Source organism: Catharus ustulatus, chromosome 4 (assembly GCF_009819885.2).
Source record: "Catharus ustulatus isolate bCatUst1 chromosome 4, bCatUst1.pri.v2, whole genome shotgun sequence".
Lineage (NCBI taxonomy): Eukaryota > Metazoa > Chordata > Aves > Passeriformes > Turdidae > Catharus > Catharus ustulatus.
In genome coordinates this window covers 15,002,029-15,025,467 of record NC_046224.1, presented here as the reverse complement: position 1 = coordinate 15,025,467, position 23,439 = coordinate 15,002,029, and the positions used below count along the sequence as shown (strand labels likewise).

The 23,439-nt window shown below is 39.4% G+C and overlaps 1 protein-coding gene across 3 annotated transcripts in view; it reads left to right on the top strand.

The window, feature by feature from the left end:
- LRRK2 (leucine rich repeat kinase 2) overlaps positions 1-17,220 on the top strand; it is a 62,998-nt gene extending 45,778 nt beyond the window's left edge. For all 3 annotated transcript variants that reach the window (XM_033057910.2, XM_033057909.2, XM_033057911.1), the window contains 16 exons: positions 393-539; positions 693-884; positions 1,567-1,713; positions 2,024-2,124; positions 2,300-2,490; positions 3,116-3,276; positions 4,075-4,245; positions 5,597-5,697; positions 6,169-6,363; positions 7,165-7,358; positions 7,646-7,718; positions 8,533-8,717; positions 9,500-9,652; positions 10,353-10,561; positions 13,640-13,714; positions 15,563-17,220. In XM_033057910.2, the coding sequence (XP_032913801.1) occupies positions 393-539; positions 693-884; positions 1,567-1,713; positions 2,024-2,124; positions 2,300-2,490; positions 3,116-3,276; positions 4,075-4,245; positions 5,597-5,697; positions 6,169-6,363; positions 7,165-7,358; positions 7,646-7,718; positions 8,533-8,717; positions 9,500-9,652; positions 10,353-10,561; positions 13,640-13,714; positions 15,563-15,684 (2,417 nt within the window). In that variant the 3' untranslated portion in view covers positions 15,685-17,220. The remainder of the gene's footprint in view (positions 1-392; positions 540-692; positions 885-1,566; positions 1,714-2,023; positions 2,125-2,299; positions 2,491-3,115; positions 3,277-4,074; positions 4,246-5,596; positions 5,698-6,168; positions 6,364-7,164; positions 7,359-7,645; positions 7,719-8,532; positions 8,718-9,499; positions 9,653-10,352; positions 10,562-13,639; positions 13,715-15,562) is intronic.
- The last annotated feature ends 6,219 nt before the right edge of the window (positions 17,221-23,439 follow it).

The following is a 23,439-nucleotide window of genomic DNA, read 5'->3' as shown; positions in this document are numbered from 1 at the left end:
TAGTTGTATTCTGCTGTTTAATGAGTGTGACAAGAAAAATTTAAATCACAGCTTTTTGTCACATTTTGCCTGAGATATTCTGTGCTTGAACCTGAATGTACCTAAGCATTTCCATAATGCTTACCTGCTGCATGACTTACCATCTAGTTAAATATTTATAGTTTGTGGGTATGCTTCTAGAACTGAACACAAGTTGACATATTTTTAGTTTCTGTGGGGCTATGCTGCCTGCAAGGTTGTAACCTTTATTTTGTTTGTTTTTTGGGTAAGTATAACCCTACAATCATAATTGTATATTCAAAGTACCATGAATTATTCTGAATATTTTAAAATTGACATTCATATTAGAGACATTCATTATCAGACTTTTAATCTAATTTTGTGTTTTCTAGAGCGAGCTCTTCGTCCTAACAGAATGTACTGGAGACAAGGCATCTACTTGAACTGGTCTCCTGAAGCTTATTGTCTAGTGGAATCAGCAGTATTTGACAACAACCCAGACAGTTTTTTGAAAATTACAGCACCTTCTTGCAGAAAAGGTTAATTATTCCTGAGCCTGAATTTTGCTCCAGTTTGATTGCAGCTTGGCATTTTGGTTTGTTGTGCTTTTGCCTTTGGAATATAGAGTTTATCTTTGCAATTAAAAGTATGGCAGATTGGGTTTGTAATTTCCCTCTTTTTGTTTCTTAAAGGGTGCATTCTTTTGGGGCAAGTTGTGGATCACATAGATTCTCTTATGGAAGAATGGTTTCCAGGTTTGTTGGAAATAGATGTGTGTGGTGAAGGGGAAACACTGTTGAAGAAATGGGCTCTGTACAGCTTTCAAGATGGTGAAGAACACCAAAAAATACTACTTGATGACTTGCTTAGGAAGGCTGAAGAAGGTATATATTTATGCCATTTGAAGTATATAGAGGTACACTTATATCTACACAAATACTCTGCAACATCCCCGTTATAACATTTGAGTATTTAATGTTATTTAAAAATGTTTCATTTCCATAAGAAAAAGTTGGACTGTAAGTCAAAAGCAACTTGGGTTTTTTTTATGTAAGAGCTGTCTAGTGTATATAAGTATAGAATATGAGACAAATGAGGCCATCTACTCTGTGTAATTATATAAAAATAGCAATAATAGAATCATTTTGTGTAATACTGATAATGCAACTTCAATCTTGGAATTGAATCCAGCAGATAGTAAAACTAGTACTTGATGTCTTGGTTAGATCACATAGCACAGTAATTTTGAAATCTACATACTAACAGCATTCTTTCTTTTTACAGACAGAAAAATGATCTCCTGGTTAGTTCTGTGGTGTTACATAGCAGCAATTTTTTTTCACATTTGATTGGTACATGTATAGAACCTTGAAAAAACTTAAACATGTAAGAGCCAAGAATTTGAGTGGCAATTAGTATGTATGTCTGTGTGGATGCATATATATATGTCTGTGTGTGTAAGCACAATATATGAATCTAATTTTAGGTACATTGATCTCACGCATTCTCAGAGATCCTCATACCTTTCAGTGCTTTTTCAATGATGCCTACCCTTCTTTTTCTTAGGTGACCTTTTGGTAAATCCAGATCAACCAAGACAGACCATTCCAATTGCTCAGATTGCTCCTGATCTGATACTGGCTGATTTGCCTAGAAATATTATGTTGAACAATGATGACCTGGAATTTGATGAAGCTCCTGAGTTTCTCTTGGGTAAGCACTATTTTTGTAGGGTGAGGGTTTTTTTACATAGATCATGTAACATATGAGAAGCATTTTAGAGACTTCTTTTCTGAAGAAATATATTATTTTAAGGAGTTCTGAATTTCAGGTTATTGAGTTTTGAATTTTCCATTAACTTGTGCACTAGGACTAGGTTTTTGTGTGTTGAGTTTACTGATAATGAATCTTAACACAGTTGATGATCCACATATTTAAAAACTGAACCCTTTCAGCTGTTATTTTTGAGAAATTGTTGTTATCCCTTTTTTTTATAAAACTCTTCAATTTTATTGTTCAAAAGGTGATGGTGGTTTTGGATCTGTGTACCGTGCATCCTATGGTGGTGAAGAGGTTGCCGTAAAGATTTTCAATAAACATACTTCCCTCAGGCTTCTAAGACAAGTAAGAAATACTGTCTTTTTTTTTCTGTAGTGCTGCTCTTGGATACAACCCTAGCAAAGAGTTTTAAACTTTTAAGTAAATTGCAAAATGTACTCACTCCAAAACATCCCTCAACTTACTTCAGATTCAGGGATTATGCTATTTGCAGTATTTCATCTGATCTTACAATTTCCAGGAGCTTGCAGTGCTTTGTCACCTCCATCACCCCAGTTTAGTGTCTTTGCTGGCTGCTGCAATCCGTCCCCGGATGCTGGTGATGGAATTGGCCCTCAAGGGATCTCTTGATCGTTTGCTGCAACAAGACAATGCAAGTTTAACTAGAACACTTCAGCACAGGATAGCTCTACATGTAGCAGATGGCTTAAGGTAAATGTGATGTCCTCATTGCTTTAAAAACAGGATATAGCTTCACAGATGATGTACTGCAAATGAAAAGCTTCTGTTCTCTCACATCTCAAGCAGAATATTTCCTGGGTCAGACAAATGCTTGTATTTTTATGGTTGATTAGCCAATATGTAACACATACTTTCATTACCTGTTTTTTTTTTTCCTGCTAATGAGTGATGCTCATGTACGTAGAGAAATTGCAAGAGTCTGGGTGCAATTTCCTTCTGACTGTTGATTTCTTACTGAAATGTCAAAGAAATTAATTTAGTGCATTTTTCAAGTTCTGAAAGTCCATGAATCACCTCACCTCATTGCAGTGTGACTTTAAAATGATAAAATCTGCAAGAACATTAAGCTTAAGGTTCTAGGATGCATTTTTCAAACTTTCAGTGACTCTTCAGGTGAAACTGCAATGTAAATAGTAAAGTAGTAAATAGTATTTCAGAACAATTCTGAAGTCATTATCCAGAAAGGCTGTCATGTTTAACACAATATTTCAAGTGTGAAAACACAATTTACTTGTGGGAATAATGCACTCAGTGTGTGTATACAGATGCATCCCTAATTTATGAATGCTTTCAATAAATATTTTTTGATTACTAGGTACCTGCACTCAGCAATGATCATCTACCGTGATTTAAAGCCTCACAATGTGTTGCTCTTTACCTTATATCCCAATTCAGCTGTTATTGCAAAAATAGCTGACTATGGCATTGCCCAGTATTGTTGTCGAATGGGAATAAAAACCTCTGAAGGCACACCAGGTATGGAAATAGGATTTGATTTAAAGTCCATTATGTCCAAAAATAGCTAATATATTTTTCATGTAGTCTTTAAGAAGGAACTCAAATCTATATTCTAGTCAAAAATCACAAAAAGGAGTCCTAATCTTATTACAAGTTGTGATGCCCAATTATGCCTCTTGACCTTTCCTCCTGTTCATGTTTTAACACCTTTTAGAAGAATCAAGGAGTATATTAAAGGTTTAAAAAGAAGAGATTAAATTTACATGCATTCTATTCATTGTCTGGTTTTAATATGGTTATTGTGATATTGAAATTATACTGCTAAAATCTTTCGCTTTAATTTCCAGTAATGCATACATAAGTCTTAATTTTTTTTAAAGGCAATGAATATCTTCACTGTTCCCCAGCTTTAGAGAGAACCTATTAGCATCCATTCTAAAGCACTGAACATTTCAACAACTTTGAAAAGTTCCTTTAGGTCTTTTAAATTGTGCTTGAGAGCATTGCTTCAAGTGTTAAATGTTAGACCTTCAATAAAGACTGCAGACTTGCCTTGATTTTCAATACTCATTGATAATTATTTTATATTAGAAGGGGCAGGAGCTCTGTAACTGATGTACTATCCCCTTCCTTTATACTTACTGCTGATACTTTTGGACATCTGCCAAACACAAGCCATTGCCAGCCTAGTAATTGTTTGATGTTTTTCTTTGCACTTCCTCTGCCATTTTTATCAGTAATTGTTTACTTTTTAAAGTACAAAGATGGCTTCATCTTGATATGAAGCATACTTATTAATGAATGATTTATTTGCAGGATTTCGAGCGCCAGAGGTTGCCAGAGGAAATGTTATTTACAATCAGCAAGCTGATGTTTATTCATTTGGCTTGCTGCTTTATGACATTTTAACAGGAGGAGGTAGAATAATGGAAGGCTTGAAGTTTCCAAATGAATTTGATGAATTAGCAATACAAGGAAAACTACCAGGTATGCCTTGTTTCTAGAAATTCTAGCATTTGTCCTGCCTCTTCCAGAAATAGCAAATATGAGTTATGTTGTATCTAACTGTGATCACAGAAGGAGACTTAGAAGAATATAACATTCCTCATGTTCCTTCTGCATTACAATACATAATTATTGTCTGCTGAAAGGAAGATTAAACAGGCTATCAGCTGGACATGATGTAATCATTTGGACAGTATGACTAGGACAACATATTTTGGGCAATTTCTGCCAAGAGCTATTGCATTTTTATAGCACTACAAGCTTAATATCTGGTGTTCTTATTTATTGCCCAGCAATAGTGGGTATACTCATGAAACATTCTTTAAGGAATGTTGTGCTCCATTTAGGAAAGAGCAGCATCACTAATCTGGCATAGCTTCTCCATTTTGAGAGAGAGTGTTCATACATTTTCTGCTCCTTAAGGAGAGCAGTCCAGCTCTAAGCTCAGACAGTTTCTGCCCCCTTCCTGAAGAGGATATCCCATGAACTGATGACTAAGTATCTCTAAAATGTATTATAACCCCTGTGAAATGTATTATAAGCCCTGTGAAATAACTGAAATATCAGTTTCTGGAGATAGTACAGTTCCTTCCACCTATGCTCATCATTTCTATATTTCCACAAAAAGAGGGGCTGGCTGATCTCACAAGCAAACAGTGCCTGTCTTTTGCTGCACTGAATATGTTCATTTGCATGTATTCATTACTAATGTTACCTTTGTCTGAGGTAAGACTGGAATATTTGCTGTGGATTATGATGAACTAAAAAGAAAGGCAATACTGGCATCTTCATGAATGATTTGTTCTCAGAGAGTTCAGCAGCTATAGTCATAAGATACATACTCCAACCACTGAGTGGGAATTTAAACTTCCTTATCTTGTAAATGCTATATGGAGTTGCTTATCTATTTGCTGTATCCTTTATTGCAAGTTCATCTGTATTCCATATACTCAGAAGTACAAATGTGGAAAACAGTGTTTACAGGAATTTGAAAGACTATTGACTGAAGTGACATACCCTTGAATAGTCAACATTAATGGAAACACAATCCACATATATCTGCAATTTAGTCCCAGACACACAGACATCAAAGAAAAAGATAAAGCAAAATCCATTTGCTTTTACTGCTATTAATTAAAAGGACTCTAGTTCTAGCATTTCATGCCCTAGCATATAATGGCAGATGAGCAATTCCAAGCTGTTCATGCTGACATTTTACTTAAGAATGTGATATTTCTTAAAGCAGCTCAGTTAGATGTTAGATGAATTCTAAAAATAAGAAGGTTAGTTAGAACTCTGGTAAATTAATAAGTTATATTATTTTACATTCTAGATCCTGTCAAAGAATATGGGTGTTCCCCTTGGCCTGAAGTTGAAAATTTAATTAAAAAGTGTTTGAAGGAAAACCCTCAGGAACGACCAACATCTTGCCAGGTATTACATAGTTTATTTATTTGGTTTTTTATGATAGATGGCAGTATAAAGTTGTGGTTTCTGAAAAGGAATCAGGCATTAAGTTAATGAGAATCACAGGTTTCTTTCTGTTGTTCTTTTCTGGAATGGAAGCTGCCATGAAATATTGCCTACTCTCACCTTCCAGAATAAACTGTTCCATTGAAGTCTACCAACCAATGCACCAATGTTCTAGCTGGCTGCTTTCCCCTGTGTTGCTGCGTAGCAATTGTAGTGAAACACAATTCAGATTACTTTTTGGTCTTGACTAGAGCTGCGCAAAAAGGACTTTGTTAAATAGTGTCAGTGCTGTTATACACTGTTCTGTGGAAGTACAAATGACCAGGCCTGCTGAGATACTGTGTCCGTATCTAAAAAATTTTGTTATCAGTTGCTTGTTATTTATCACAAGCCATTGTTGTCACTATGGGCATGCTGTGGCTTTCTTTATAGGTTTATGAGATCCTGAATTCTGCAGAACTTATCTGTTTGATGAGGTATGTCTCCATACCCAGCACATCTACAGCAGAGTGCATGGTGGCTGCCAATCAAAGCTGCAAGAAGGCAGGAGTTTGGATTGGCAATGGGAACACAGAAAAGGCACAACTTTCATTTGTTAACCTAAACACAGATGGACATACTTGTGAGGTATGTGAGAAAGCTGACATTTATTCTGTTTTTTCTGGCAGACAGATGTATTTCAGAAAAATTAATTGCATTTTTACAGCAGGATATTACTTCTGGAAAGCTAAGCTTTGAGAGAACAAAGATTGCTCATAAGTGAGTCATCACTGTATCCATGAAACGAGTAGAAAAGCAGTTGCTTTTTACTCTCTTCCTGCTATCCAGCCTGAACTTTTTCATACTACTGTCTTTCCACTACTGGATTCCTTTCTTCTACTGATATGGAAATTTTTATTTCTAGCATGGAGACCACAGAAAGGAATTAATAGTTAGGCAGACCTTCATATCTCTACTACAACATCAAAGTTGTTTCAGTTCTATTTCCATCTGTTGGCCATGATACATCTGAATTGGTAGCTTTGGTTTAAATTATATGGGTTGTTCTTCTAAAAATAAAACAAGAAAAAGAAATATTAAGCCAATACTTTCACTGTTAGCAATAAGTATTGCAATAGTTCCATTTGTTCAATTCTCTGATGGCTTCAAGACCTTGATTAGAATAAAAAGAATACCTTTTTTGTCAGCATTCAGCTGAGAGATTTTGCTGTGTACTGTTTGAGGGGTCCTTCCCAGAACTTTGAAGATAGGTGGCCCAGTCAATGATGTATTGTGCTAACAGGAAATTAGATTTCTTAAAGGAGAAGTTACTGTAAGGGTCTGTCCAGAGTCCAAGAAGATTGTGCTATGTTTTTATAATCAGTAATTTATTTGCATTTACCATTACTGAAATCATGAGCAAGTTGTTTTTCTTTTTTTCCTACTTAGGATATTGCAGACAGTAAAATTATAAGTTTGGCCTTAGTGACTCTCCTTACTGAGAAAGAAAACTGGATTGTAGCAGGAACCCAGTCTGGTTCTCTGTGGGCAGTTAACACAGAAGATGAAACAAGAAGGCATCGTCTGCAGAAAATGTCCGATTCTATCACTTGTTTATACTGTAATTCTCTTTCAAAGCAAAGGTATAAATGAATTTTAAATGTTTTGGGTTGCAATTGAAAATACTCTAAACTGAGGCGTTCAGAAAATGACATCTCTACACTCCGCACTTTTGTTCTGACAACTGCTTATTTTGCCTGTGTTTCCACTTAATTTTGCACCCAGTGCAACTGGGGACTAGAGTCATGATCACAGGGGTTACGCTTGCTTTTAGTGTTTAATTGAATACTTGAAATACTAGAGACTTCTCATTTTAATTTTTCTGATATGATTAAGGCATTTCTAGAATTATTACTTTATTTTATTTCAGCAAACAGAAGAATTTCTTCTTGGTCGGCACTGCTGATGGCAGACTGGCAGTTTTTGAAGACAGAGCAGTAAAGGTAGACTTGTTCTTTGCTGTCTGTTCTACAGAGTGTTATCACTAATATCTAAAGCAGCTACCAAGAGTAGCTTTATTTCATGCCACTTTTTTTTAATTGCTTCTTTAAAACTAAAGTTAATTTTCTACTGCTGTCTGAGAGGAACTGCACATTTTGCAATAGCTACTTTAAACAAAAGAGTTAAGAGGTGGAAAATTCCTTTGAGAAGCCTGGCAAACTGGATAGAGACTGATGTTTTTAGTTGTTGTTAAGAATATTCTAACAGTTTTAGTCTCCTTTATTTATTGCTGTAATAGCTCCTTTTTCCTCTCATTTAGTAAATTTTTTGTAAAACAGCTGTGTTCAAAAATAAAATATTGTTTAGGTTTTCTGCAGGACAGAATTCTGTTCACAGAACAAATGAAGAAATGCTTGAAACTGTTTATATCATCAGGCACCTGAAGGTTTAGTTCCTGACCATATGCATTAGAGCAGTTATGGAGTTACAATGCATTTCAGAATTAGAATATGGTCCGGTGTAGGATATCTTCAAAGACATAGATGTGTCTTTCCTTCCAGTTATTGAATTGTGCCAGGGGTTGCACAGAGTGTCAGTCCCTGCTCTGACCTGTCTCTGCTCGAAGGCTTTCTCCTATGGGACATCTCTAATGGGAATATGGTGCTTTTCAGTCAGTAACATTCTAGAAATGTTCTCAACCATCAGAAAATCTGGATGTGTAAATTTAATTCAGCAGGCTGTGTAGCCTTGTTTTAACAAGGTTCTGAGTGTCTGCATCCTCCTTGTTTCCAATGCAGAGTATATTTTTTCTTGCAGTGTAAGGGTGCTACACCTTTGAAGATACTGAATATAGGAAATGTTAGCACACCCCTGATGTGCTTAAACGAATCCTCATGCTTATCTGAAAAAAATGTAATCTGGGGAGGCTGTGGAACAAAAATCATTGCTTTAACCAGTGACTTCTCTGTTCAAAAGCTCATTGAAACAAAGACAAGTCAACTGTAAGTTTTTGATTTTTATAAGTGATGATACTTGGCTCATTTGTTTCCATTAACAATTTCTGACAGTACTTTGACATAATGTCTTGTTTCAGAGTTCATTCTTTGAGTTTGCTTGTTTCTCTTCTTTTTTTCCATAATGCAGATGGAGTGTCTGTGAGTAATGTTGAAAGTATTTGTTGCAGCTTTTAAACAAGGAAATACATTTTTGCTCCATAAAGGATTGATGAAGTCAATATCTATGTAACTGATGAGTTTTCTTCTCCAGTTGGCCTAGTCCAGGCCCTGTTTACTTTACTTAGAATTACACATACATATTTATCATAGTATTTGTCCTTCCATGTTTCTCAGTATGATATGTATGCATATCTTTGCCCTATATATATTTAATCACATCTGATTGCTGACTTCTCACTATTTAGAAATTGTTGACTGGGGGTTTGGAAGTGTTTGATGTAATTCTCACATGGACAGATCCTACTCTGAAGTTAAGGGGAGTTTTTCCTGAGCAGGGAAAACAGTGTTTGATGAGAAAAATTTGTTAATAGACTTCGAGCATTAATGTGCCTCCAAGGATGTCATCAGCCTCACACTGTTACTGTGAGAATTTATGTTGAACTGTAGGAAGATTAAAGCAAAGCCTTTCAGTTGTGTCTTGGCCTAGTTTGATTTTTAAGGCTGAATGATTCTGCAAGAGTCAGAGAGAAACTAATCCCACTCACAGTAGTCAAGTTTTTCTATTAGATATTTTCTGTGTATCTAACTGGAGTTCTTCTCTCTTCTAGGTTCTGTCATAATGCTTACAGTGATGCAAACATTATTTCAATAGCAATAGACAAATCCATCTACTTGGCAAAGAAGAATAGCCATTTTGTGGAAATCTGGGACAAGAAGACAGAAAAACTTTCTGAATTAATTGACTGTGCACATTTTCTTAAGTAAGTGTTTTATTGTTGGCCTGGTGGACAGAAAGCTGAGTATCAGATTGCCTTCTCTAGCATTGCACTCTAACCTGCCAGAAATAAGGGATTTGCCCAGTTTATTGGGCAAGTGTGGATTTCTTAGCCTGTATTTTGGCCCAGAACTTCAGAATATTCCATACAGAATCCTGCTTTTTAAAGGCCCTTACAGTATTTTCCAATTTCTCTATAATGTCAAGAAGACTCTAGCTCAAGAAAGAATAAAGTCTTTTGCTGTCCTTCAGGTACTAAGGCTAATGCAGTTACTTCTTGCATCTTCTGAACAAGAATGTCTTTTCAGTGAACAAATTCAGTAGGAAATTAGATTTTTATTAACTGCGACAACTTTTAAATTTGCATTTAAATTGTTTGTTTGCCTTAGCATGCCACATCCATTTCTTCTTTATGGTGAGGTTAGGAGAGGTGTAGGTGTGCTCTTCCCACTTTACTGTGACATTAACCTCCTGCAAACTGGGAGAGAACTGAGAAGTTCCTGCCTTCTGAAGCAGACCAGATAGCTCTTTGGAGTCCAGTGGTTTTCATCCCGGTTTGTTTGTATGAGAATTTTGGGATTTGACTTGGTGAATGATTGCTTAGAAGTCTGGTATTCAGTGTCATTTTAGCAGCTGCGGAATAGGGTGCCACCAAATTCCAATGCAAAATCTTTCCATATTTGTAGGAACAAAGTGGAAAAATTAAATAAGGAATCAAAACATAAACTGGCTTATTCTGGAAGAGTGAAGACCATTTGTCTGCAGAAAAACACTGCACTGTGGATAGGGACAGGAGGAGGACATATCTTGCTGCTTGATTTGTCAACGCGTCGTCCTGTACGAGTTATAGACAAGTTCTGTGATTCTGTTCGAGTCATGATCACAGCTCAGCTGGGTAAGTAAAACCTTCAAGTCATGAGTACTTTGAAATCACTGCTAAGTTTAGGTTAGCTCTGTACTGCTTGTTATGGTGTTCCAGGAACAGATGAGCATTATCCAGGAATTGTTCATTCATCCTGCTCCATGGCTGTCCTTCTCCATCAGTGTCAGACTCTAGGGTGTAAACTGAGTACCAGCAGCTGAATACCTGTGCCCACATCATGCAGCAGCTCTTCCCTGGCTTGTCACTGGTTTGCACATGAACCTTCACTGCATCTGGTCTTCTCTTACGTGTGTCTGTGTGTGTTCTTTCTCCATCTCAAGTGCTACACTTCTAGCTTCTCTCTCTGTGGACCATGTTGATTTTAATAATTTTTCTTTCATTGCTTATTGCCTAGTTTTCTTCTCCCATTCTCCTTCAGGAATAGTTCTTTTAGGTTTGGGTCATAGGCAGATCACAGCAGAGCTGGGAAAGTGCTACACACCTGGGCTTGGTGTGTGGACTTGTACAGATGTGCTGCTGCTGGCATCAGGGACAGTTGTTTTGAACTGCTGTAGGCAGACAGGAGTTGTGGGCTTTCAGTGGTGACCGCAAACAGCCACAGCAACACAGCTGAGGAAGGGGCACTCCTTGGCTATTGAAACTTCTTCACCTGTACTCTGTCCTGCACCTTTCCCAAAAGTAATAAAGGCCATATCAACTCAAGTTTGTGCTACTGCTGTGGTGAATACATTCAAAATACACATTACTTCAAAAAGTACTTTGTGGCACGATATGCAGATTCCCATTACTTTCCACTGTGTTTTGGAAAAAACTCTGGAGTTTCCCCTGTCAAAGTGTGTTTGCTGTCCAGAAAGGGAAAAAACCAAACACTGAAGCTGTTGTGAATTCAGCAGCAGACTGCAATTCTGCTTGCAAATATCACAGTTGCAGGCTGTGGATGTTTTGTCCTTACCATCAGGAACTTACTCTGCAGCCTGTTTCTTCCTTTCTGGCACTGGAAGAATCCATAAACTACAGTCAGTCATAGTCATGGCAACATTGTATGAATCAAACATACCTCAACTTCCTCTGACTTTCCTTTGCCTGAAACAGCAAGTGTTACAGTCTGTTCAGAGCCCAGCTGTTAATGGTGACAGCTATAGCACAGCATCATCATTCCATTTAGTCCTGATAGCTAAAATGTTAGTTTTATAAAGGGACATTTTATTTTTAGCATTTTGTAAAGAATAGTTGCTATGAAAACATAATAATTTTTGCCTTGCTGCTGTCATTGATACATTGTATAGAATTGAGTGACATAAATAGTGAATGAATAGTGAGATTTAAAAAACCTTGAGGCTCAGTCACCTCAACATTTTAAATCAAAATTTTATTATAGAAAAATTAGTATTCTGGAGTTTAGCTGCGTTTGCACAAATCTCAAGAACAGCAAATAAGATCAGTGTATGCAGTTTGATGTGTATTTTTTTCTTTTGATCATCTTTTTGCAGCAATTATTTATAAGGGCTGGGATTTTTTTCCTGATTTCAAGGACTTGGTTTCTACTGGAATCTCTGAAAATGGCACTGAGGCTGCTGAGCAGTTTTTCAACAGTACCATGTTGCTTATATGAAATAAGAGAAGACTGAGGGAAATATTTTTGTGTGAAATCATTTCATTTAAGGTTAAAACATATAATGTCAAGCAGAGGTAAATATTTCAGGAAAAAGTGATTGCCAGACTTTGAGACATTAATTTTTTTCTGTACTTAATGTATTAATATGGAAATACAACGTCGTTTTCTAATTCTGTCACTTAACACTGATGATATTCAATAGCCATGAGACTTACATAGAGAATAATTTAGATGTCTATCTGTAGTTTATTTTGCAAGTGTAAATTTAGATTTCTATGTTGTAAGACAGGACCTAGATCTAAATAAGAAACATTATACTTAAGTTCCAATCGCTTTTGTAAGGAATATGGATATGACTGGCTATAGAAAAAAATTCAATTTATGAAAAATCTGAGCATGGAGGATGTGTATGATTCCCACCATCCCTCATCTGCTATAACCAGATTTACATCACTCTCAGAGGAGAGCATAGTGCTCACCTCCTCCTCAGGGCAGGGAAAACCTCTCTCTCCCTTGCAGAGGTCCTGGGACATGTTAAAAAACTTCCCAACTTTCACAGTTAAGCCATACTGCAGTCTCTTTCTGCCTCAGAAACTGCTCCCCTCCTCATCTCTGCATGGCAGTGTAAGGCTTGGTGTATGAAGCAGTGTGAGGCACGGTGCTGCACTGGGGTGTCTGCACAGTGGGCTGTTCCTGCCCTGGCCTGACCCTGACCCAGCAACCTGGGCTGGGTCCTGTATTCCTCCACTAGCTGAAAGCCAGGAGCTCTCCACCCTTGTTGTGCTGCCAGTAGGAACAGGGAGCAGGAGAACTTGTGACAGCTTCTGTCTGTCTTTGCAAGACATTTATAGATATATTTTGTTGGAAATAACCAGGAAGTTGATACTGAAACATTGGCACATTCTGCTTATGCTTTTGTAATTCAACCACTCCTCTCTTCCAGGTCTTCTTTTGCATTATTCACTAGGCACCTTCTTGTGATCTAACCCCTATTTACACTTCCCACCCATATGCCATCATAAGTTTGAAATTTTTAGTTCATAATTTTTACTCAGTTTTTTGTCATTTTTGGTTGGTTTGTTTTTTTCATAACTGAACTGGTATGTTTTGCTGTGCACTGAGACTTCACTTGCAGCCTGTCCTTTTGCTGTGGCATCTGTTTCCTGTGACTCTACCACCTCTGCCTGTGCTGTATAATAATAGGGTGCTTTGTTCTTGGGCTTGTTCAGCAGGATGATCACCTGATCCTGTGCTTATGCCTTGGAATCCTCATAAACCCTGACATTAAATGGAGATGAGAGCTATATTGTCTTTGTGACTGGGTTTTTCATGGTTAATGATTTTGAATAAAGGGTCTGAATGATTGAACTCTGCTTTCTGTCCTCTTAGTGCCTTAATGTCATCTACTCTTTATGTCCTTAAATTACAAAATTCACATTAAAATTGAGATTTGATGTTTTATTTCTTTGAAAAAGGGAGTCTCAAGAATGTGGTTCTTGTTTTGGGATATTGCTATAAAAGTGACACCGAAGACAACAAATATCACAAAGGTATTTTAATTGTGTTTTGTTTACTTGTATTATTAGTGGAGGGCACACTATTGTGCTTGACTACTCACTAAGAGTGAGGAATTGTTCATCATTTGACAAAATTTTATTGAAACACTACTATTAAATAGTTTTTGCTCTCTTTTGCATATCTGGGCTCATACAAACTAAAAGTAACTTCCAAAAATGGATCTGAGGAAGCCACTGATTGAAGGACACAATACAATTTGTTGGGAAACTGTATTTGGAGAGTAAATGTCATTGTCTAATTGGAGAATGTATCAAATGGATTTCCAGAGGTGTCTGTGCTAGGTCAGGAGTCCCCAGTGTTTTCATGAGTGATGTGGTTGAACGAATAGTGAATGTACTTTTCAGATTTGCAGACAACTCACAGCTAAGACAAGCTCACTGGAGGGCAGGATTAGAACTCAAAGCGTCCCTGACAAATGGAACTAATGGTCTGGAAGGAAATAGGATACAATTCTGTAAGGACAAATGAAAGACTTTTTATTTAATTAGGAATGATCTGCTGTACCAGCATGAGGAAATGATCAGCTTAAACAGCAGTGCTGCAGAAAAAGGGTCAGAATTGATTGGAGGCTGGTCATGAATCAGCCATGTCACGTGTGCAGATGAGGCAAACACCACTCTCACACCATGAAAGTGGTGTCTGTTGGACATTAGCTAATTCTTACACTCTGCTGAGTGCTAATATGGCCTCTGCTGGAGGAGCTAACATTTATTGCTGAATGATCTGGACTATTAGGAATAGTCCAGAGGAGATAAATGCAACCTGTGAGGAAATGTTGCAGGGAGTTAAATTTGTTAATATAAATAAAACTTCGAGAGGACATGATAATAGGCTTCAAATACGTAAATGAAGAGCAAGAGAATAAAGATTTTTACATATTCCCTGTGGGTAGGATAAGCACTAACAAGGGAGATTTCAGTCAGACATCGGTAAAAACTTCCTGACAATTAGGATAGCAAAGTTTTAGAAGATAGAAAATCTGCATCTTTAGATTTTTCTAGGAACTGTTAAAGTTGATGCTCTGATCAATTGCCTTCTTCACATTTATCTCAGCCCAGTTACACTGACTCCTAAAAATGTGGCAATGATAGTACAAAATTAAGGAGGGCAGGTGTAGATGAGCTGACTGAAATGAGTCAAACACCTCCCCCCCCAGTTCCTGTAACTATAAGAACATTTGTTGGCTTATTAGATTATTTTACTTAAGAGTGACATTAATTACAGAGAAGAATGAGAGATTCCAGAATCCTTGGGGCCTTAGTTTGTAAGCCTCATCTCCTATAAGTGCTCTCAATTATCCCTATTCCATTAAAAACAGTGTGAACTCTTCATGAATAAAGAGTTGTTTGCATGCATGGAGACTGAAGAAGTGACCTTTTCTCAATATCTTCACTAGCTTATGAAATCAGTTTTTATTTTACAGTGAATGGGTTTGAGTCTCATAGGCATTTAGGGTATATCTGCATGGAAAGATAGAGATGGAATTTTAGTGGGCACTTCAGTATTAGCAGTAGCAGTAGCTCAGGCCAGTACCTTAAGGCCCACAGGCACCAGAAATGGTTTTTCAAGTACTTTTAAATGGGATACACTTAATTTAGGAACTAGAATCCAAATCATTGTGCAAGTACAAACAGCTTGTAACCCATAACTGCATCACCTCACACATGAAGTATCATGGAACTTGTCTTCTGCATCCTAAAGATCATGCTTCATTGGGGAAATGTATGAGTAACTGAGAACAAGCAGATAAGCAAAATAATTTCTAATTGTGCAATAACTCATCTCTGTTGCAGTTTTCAAATTTTCTTTTTTTTCTCCAGAGTTACAATCCTGCGTGTCAGTGTGGGATATTAACCTGCCCCATGAAGTGCAAAACCTGAAAAAACACATAGAAATGAGACAGGAATTAGCAGAAAAAATGAAGAGCTTTTCTTTGGACTGAAGAGTCACTCTGCAAGTGCCAATCTTTTTCTAGTCTTCCATCCTAACATACTGTGCAATATTTACAACTTGTTCCTCCTGTTGTTTTTAACCCAAAGCAGGAAGAAAATTACCATGAGAGTATTCATAGGATACCAAGAAGAAAAAAGTTATTTGTAATATTTGAAAGGACAGAAAACTGTTGAGAATTTCCAATTCTAAAATGGTATCATGTATCTGTCGTTTACCTGTGAAGTTCTGCTCTCTGCAACTATGGCTCAACTTCAGTATAACGTTGTTCATCCAGTTTTTGATCCCAGTTAAACTGGGAATAAGCCAGGAGACTATAAATGGCTCTAATGTACTTAATTGTTTCTACTGAGTTGATATTCTAATAAGAAGCAAAATTTAAGCCTCTGTGTTTACTGCAGTTTGGATGTATGAGTTTGCTCCTATGATTCATGGTTTAGTAATGTCAGAGCTCATGACCCTATGAAAAAACATGATATTTTATCTAACAGCAGTGTTTAAAGGATTATATAAGTACTACATTACTCTTTGAAAACAACAGGCAGAATTGCCTGCATTTCTTCCATGAATAATTGACCTTTTTTTCAGTTATGACCAGAAAAAGCCCCGTTGTGGTACAATAATAAAATAGCTCCAAATGGAACACACCGTGAGCCTTCCGCACGCCGGTGTCCTCCTGCAGCACTGCAGCCTGCCTGCTTTCAGAGATGCAGTCACAGCACTGGGAGCACTGCCAGTCACATCGCTCTCTTGTGCAGCTCTCGTGGAAGAGAGAGGGCTCTGATCTGAGTGCTGCTATGGCTTGCTCTTAGTCCAACTTGCTTACATGCAAAGTTTCCGCTTATTCATTCTTGTCATTTTGGGGGATAATCAGGGGAATCTTGAGGAGTAAGAACTGGCTGCCTCCTCCAAATTTGTTTCCACACATCATCATTCAAGAGTCACTTTTTGCTGTTTCCTGGCTTTAAGTCCAAGCTGCTGCTGACAGCCCACACTGACCTGCGCTAAGGAAGTGCCTTATTTCTGTCCACCTAAAGACACTGTTCTCTTTTTAGATACCAGAAGAATCCACAGGGTACTCCCAAAATCCCAAGGAATGGAGTATCCAGAGCCATTCCTGAATCTAGGGAGCTGAAGAAGGTTGAGCAACCAAAAAGTTCTCAAATTTTTTTTTGTTTTGTTTTTTGTTGGTTTGTTTGGGGTTTTTTTTCAAAAAATTATGAACTGAGACAACAGCATTTCTTGTGTCCAGCTCTAGTATTGTTCTATTTTCTGCCAGTTGTGGAATGCATACTCAGGATTCTTTTCAGTTATGCATCCCAGTTTCTATGTATTCTTGTAATCTATGTACTGAGAAGAATTTGCTATTTATATGGGATTTTATAACTCAGAAAATATATATTATGTTAGAATGAATACAGTTGTTTTTTAAAAAGAAAAGAATATATGCATTGTGATTAAGTTTATTTGTAAGTCATTTTGAAATGTAAGCCTAAACATTTCTATTAAAACTGTGCTTTGTTAATAATGTAAGTCTACTTTCTCATAATTGAATTTTAAGGATGGGCTCTTCTGAGCAGCCTTTGTGGCATTTAATTCCTTCAAGATGATACAAAATCAAGTCAAATTATTGACACAGCTGCATTGCCCCTTGTGTTCTGACCCCTTCTCCCTTCCCGTTTGTCTTCTGCTTGGTGTTCCTGCACCAAGGTGACCTGTAAAGAGTATTGTCCCTGTGGTGATTCCTCACTTCTCCAAGACTCTGGATAACACTGATCCATAGACTGAAATGGGTCATATATTCACTGTTGCAGGGAGGGCAAAGAACAAAAGGAACAGCAGCCAAAAGAGTCAGGAGCTCATTGCCAACCCAACTCAACTGGCCACTACTGATTTATCTGTGGCTGGAGAGAAAAATTCTGTCATGGTGGTGGCCTGCTGGGATTGTTTAGCAATACAGCATTCATTCACACAGAGCACAGTGATCCTGCTGCATCCTCACCAAATAGTTTTTACTACTGCAAGAAAATATTTAGAGAACTTCTTGTATTTGTGCTTCTTGTTAGAAGTGCTCAGAGACTGGCATCCCCTCCCCAGCTGCCACCAAGGGCAGAAACAGCACTATTGAAACCTGCACGGTAAGGAGACCTGTTCCCTGAAACAAACTGTAAGGAAAGAGGGAAAAAAAAATCCATAACTCTGTGTTCACTCTGGTTTCAGTGGAGCTATTTGAAAACCAGTGGAAGTTGATCACATAAGAGTACAAGTTCTGTCGGATATTGTTTCTTGCATACTTAGGATTATATCCAACATGTGAAAACAGATAACCTTTACTTCAGAAAAGAGCCTGTTTGCTCAAGGAAACAAGGATGTGGTGTGCTGTGACTGAACACCTGAGCTGGGACAGGTGAGTAACCCCATGTCCCTCAGACTAAATGTACACAGTGAGCTGAATGCTTGTTGGATAGTGTTGGAGTTTTTCCCCCTCCTGTGCTACTGACTTTAATTAGAGACATCCTTTTTTATTGGTTGCTTGCTGTGATAAATTACCTATGCAGATTCACCTGGTCATTAATTTTAACCTCATTTCTTTTACAAGCAGTTCCTGTCAACCCCACTATAAACAAGCTGCACAGCCTGATTTAATGCACTCTGATATTATGTCCTGGCATTCCTCTGAACTCTCATACTACCTCTAGTGTCCCATATTATTACCCTATTGCTTCTTTATGCACCACTTTGGGCCAAAACTGGGACACATAAGGGAGGAGAGAGAATGAGGCCTCTTAGGTGTGGCTTAACCCCCAAACGTGGGCATTTGCAAGATAAATAATCCATTTTACAATGAACACTTCAGATACCAGAGACATGAGAAAGTAGTAAGGGAAAACAATGAGTCTCAGTGAATGAGAAAAAGACAACAACAATCATATTTTTCTATTAGTTTTTTCAAGTAGAAAAGAATATGAACAATTTTTCGCACTTATTTTCTGGCTTTTGTCATTAATTTAAAAAAATCTGAAAAGAGCTCCCCTTACCCTGCCTTAAGAGAAGGAATTTTCCTGATCAGAACTAACAAGTATTCTGTTATTTCTGTCTCAAATAGTTCTTCATCCATGTTATGAACTCATCCCAGGACTGTACTGACCTGCAGATTCTCTTATATAAAGCCTTGTTCATGGCCTTTGGACAGGTATAACTCACTGGCTGCCAGCATACTATTTGATAACTTTTCCAATTTTATTTTTGTTAGGTAGGCGTGTATCTTTGCAACATTTCGTTTATACATACAGAGTAGCATAATCACATGAAAATGGAGGATCATGCTTACTGTATATCTGTATTTTTAAATTCATTATTTTAAGAGGAAGAAACTACAAGATGTATTAATTTTTATTGTATTAGCTAAGAGAAACCTCATTTACCAAAACTTTAGAAGTGAACCAGGTGAAATTTCTAACAGTTTCGGGAATGCTCTTTGCTGCGCCTGTGAGATGTGTAGGCACTGTGAGAACAGCTGAGCTTTAGGCACCTCAGCAAGACCCCTCAATACTTACACTGCTCCTTATTCGATTAAATAACAGAATTATAAGAATTACCAAATGGTAATACAATTTTTTCCCCTGCAGTGACTCCAGTGCTGACTGGTACCTACATTTTTACATGGGTTATTGGACTGAGCAGTAATGATTTTTTTAAGGATATTTAAAAACATCAATAGATCTTTTTTTAAAAAGTAGTTTTTTTAAACTATACCAATATTATTCTAATAAAAACATGATGGAAGTCAAAAAGCAAGCAAAGGTCTTTTCTTTTTCCCTTTCTACTGTGTTGCTTTGCCTCTCCTGCTGCCAGAGGTTTGAGGGCTGCCGTCAGTGCCTACAAAGGCTGTCATTAGTTAGCGAGGAGAGAAAAAAATCAATGTGCTGTCTCTGGCGTATGTGATTATTTACTTCACTTCCACCGCAGCTCTTTAGTGTCACTGACCTGAAAAGTTAAAGCAGACTGAAAAAGGGAAAGAAATTAAAATCTCCTGGAACTGTTTCAGTGTTTTGCCTTTTCTGAAGCGTTTTTTCCGTGCTTTTCCGGTGCCATGTCCTGGCACTGGCTGCTGTCGGCACAGCTGTGCCTGGGAGAGAGGCAGGCTCTGCTCGGGGGCTGTGACAGCGCTGCCACCCAGCCGAGCAGCACTGAAACCATTCTGCAGGAAAGCGAGAGAAAGCAAAGGGGCAAAGAGAGAGACAGAGAGAAATAAATAACAAGCAGAAGGTGGCAGCGTCAGTGCCCAGCAGCCGAGCCCGCAGCGCTGCGGGGGCCCGGCCTTGGTGCCGCCTCACGGGTGCCCTCAGGGCTGCCCCAGCACCGAGGGCAGGGCGGAAAACGCGGCCAGCCGGAGCCTGGTGCTCGAGGATGGCTGGGCAGGAGCGAGCAGGTTGGGATCCCCTCCAGCGACATGGGGCTGCATCCCGCCGGGAGCTTCCAGCTCCTCCTGTGCCAACCCCTCCATGCCAGAGCACCCCGGCTGGCCCGGCCGCGGCTCCCTGTCTGGGGCACCCAGGCCCTGCAGCACCTCGCCTCTGCAGACCTGCTTTCGGGGCTGCAAAGGGAACAAAGTCAGGACAAGCTCCCTTTTTAAGTGAGGGCTGAGCCACAGTCAGTCCCAGCGGGAAGGAGAGGCCCCGGCTCAGCCCCACGCAGTGTCCCAGGGTCACACAGCTCCCGCACAGCCAGCCCGCCCTGCACCATGGCACCGTGGGGACAGCGACAGGCCGTGGAGTGACCACGGAGCGGCGACGGAAACACCTGGCTTTTCTCTGTAAATACACAGCGCAAGGTCGGTGAGTCACTTCTGCTTTTTCTTGCCACGACACCTCTGCAGTTGCCTTGAAAACATCTGTTTTCTGTGGAGTTACAAGAAACAGCCACCCCCACCACCATCTGCCAGGCTCCTGGGCTCGGCAATTTGGACTTTAAATCAACTGAGCTAAGGCTGAGGCCCAGAAATGACAACCTCATACCAGTATCCTCAGAGATCACAATAAATAAATATTGTTTTTAAGCTGCAGAGCTGCTCTCAAAGCTATGAGCCCGTGGATGAGCAGCAGCAGAAGCTGCAGCTTGCCATGGAGAGGGTGGGTTCAGGGGCTGCTGTAGGAGGACTGAAAGCCATTCCATTCCCCCTGAGGTGATGTTGGCCATATGAAAAGTATTTCGCCTCCCCACAAACCTCCAGAGACTGCTACAGTGACCACTCCTTTGCATTTGTGAAGCACCATCAGGTTCAAGTGAAACTCAAAGGATGCTGTTAAACTGCATATGCCTAAGTAAAGGTTTAATGAGCTTCCTATTATTCCAGTGAAGTCCAAAATTTGCCAAGTGAATTTCTAACCTTCAAGGAGAGGTGCCCACTAGAGCGCATGGTATTGGCTGAAGCACAGCAACAGCAACACACCTGATGCATGCAGAGCCAAAGGCTGGGGTCACCCTGCCCTGTGCAGTGGCCCTGCTCTGTTTAAATGCCACCATTGTTCACAGTCACTTTTAATAGACAACCACCAGCCAGGGAACTAAGCTTTGGTAAACAGTAATTTTCAAATATTATTCATGAGTCAAAACTCAGCTCCCCCCCACTTTTTTTTTGTTTTACAAAATAATCCTATGTGCTGAGCACTCTGCAACTAGAAAATCTCATGCCAAAATACCTTCTCACCTTGTAATTACAGGAAAATTTTCAAGTGCTAAAACCCAACAACCCCAAACCCTTTCAGTTCTGTTTTTGTGGCTATTACAGCTAAACCCAGTAAGAGACACAAACACCTGGGCTCTGCAGGGACTCAGAAGCAGCTGCTGCAGAGCAACTGGTCCTGCTGAAAGAGTCTGAAATCTGCTTTGCTGGAGCTGGAAGCAGGGCAGCAGAGCACAGGGCCCAGCTCAGAGCAGCCATGGCAGCTCCTGTCTGTGCCTGTCCAGCAGCCTGGCTGGAGAAGCTCTGCTCATCCAGATTCTGGCCAGCAGCTGTTTGCCATGGCCTCTTGCCCCCAGACGACAACGGGGTCCTCCTGACCCCAAACCAGTTTGGCTTGCTGTTTCATTTTTCACAAATCAAATTAGTGGTCCTGCAACTCTGAATATTTTTATGTATATACACAAAAAAAAAAAAAAAAAAAAAAAAAACCCCAAACCAAGCCACAATGAGATTTTGCTTGAATTTTGGTAAGTGGAAGCCTCACAGAGACACATGTTTTCAGAGTATGCCTTCAGCTCTCACCCAGGGGAGGCTGCACTACCCAGCCTTGGAGGTTTGTGTTTTGATTCATTAATGGACCAGCTCTCATAAAACTCCTCTGGAAGGCAGGAAAAGGTAATACTGCCTTTCTCCTGAGCTAGCAGCAACCAGAACTGCTTTGGAAATTATGCTAAACCATGGCAGAAGAAAAAGATGAAGTATTTCACATGTTTTTAACTAAGTCAGCTCAAATGCATGCCAGTGCCCTAGCAAGGTGTGCAAGGGCAGATGGTGGGTACACCTGCACCATCAAACCAGTGCACAAAAGGCAGTAGGCCAAGTCCCTTAAGGCTTCTTGAAGCATTAATTGCTAAACATTAACTTTATATTGCAGGCATGGACATTTTCTCTAACCAGCAGATCCACTGCCAAATATCAGACACAATCTGCATTCACTGAGCATTGGCAGAAAAAAGCTTTTACAAGAAGTATCTTTGCACCAATCTGAGTAAGGAGGGCATAAATAAACCCCAGTTTCTGGGGTGCCTTTTAAAAACATAGATCTTAGCAAGTATCCCCAAACAAGCTGTTCTCTTCCCATTTTCCCAGAAGAAAGCTGCAGCACTTGGCTGCCTCTGAATAAATAGGGAGCAGAGAGCTTTAGTATCATCAGTGCCACCAGAGATGTGACAAGGCAGTCACAACCTCCTGCTTCAGTGTTACTGCATCATTACACAAGTCATCCTTAGCAACAGATCTCACAGAGAACTCAACAGTAAAAGGACAAGGCAACAGCTGCCTTCCTGACCTTGGTTTGTCTGTTCAGTGAATCACACCTGCATTTATACACTGAATATAATCTGCCTCTGACCCTTCCTAAGCAACTACGCCCTCTACTTAGGGCTTGGTTTGTCAAATCAACCCCTGAAAAGCTTGAAAAGATCTTGCACAGGGCAGGAAGGAAAGTCACTCAGTTCCATGCAGGACTGACTCCATCAGCACATGTCCCTGTCCTGCCCACCCCAAACAGCCACCCCAGGCAGAGCCAGCAGCTGCAGAGAAAGACTGAGCCCCATACCTGCAGTGCAGGTCCCCAGCACAGAGCTTTTGAGGGAAAGAAGTTATAGGATGAAAATTTCAGGGGAAAGCAGCTTGGGTTTGCTTTTTTAAAAAAATGCCTGCTACATCTGTTAACCTAGTCCCTTTCCAGCTACAGACGGATATGCATTTCTTCCCCATCTCTCTACTAGCAAGAGCTCCAGAACATCTGTTAGAAAAGTCAGGGAAAAGAACGAAAAGAGCCTGAAGTAGGGAAATTTCCATTCCTATTCCCTCCCACTTCACTGTCTTCTTGTGTCCTGCAGTAGGCACCAGTGCACAAAACAGAGGTGGTAAGAAAGACAGCAGCCCTAAAGTACAGCGGCATTCATGCCAGCCTGACTCCCACAGCCTCCCATCACACTGCCCACCTACACCCACCACAGCCCCTCATACACAACTCAATACTCACCTACAAGCACT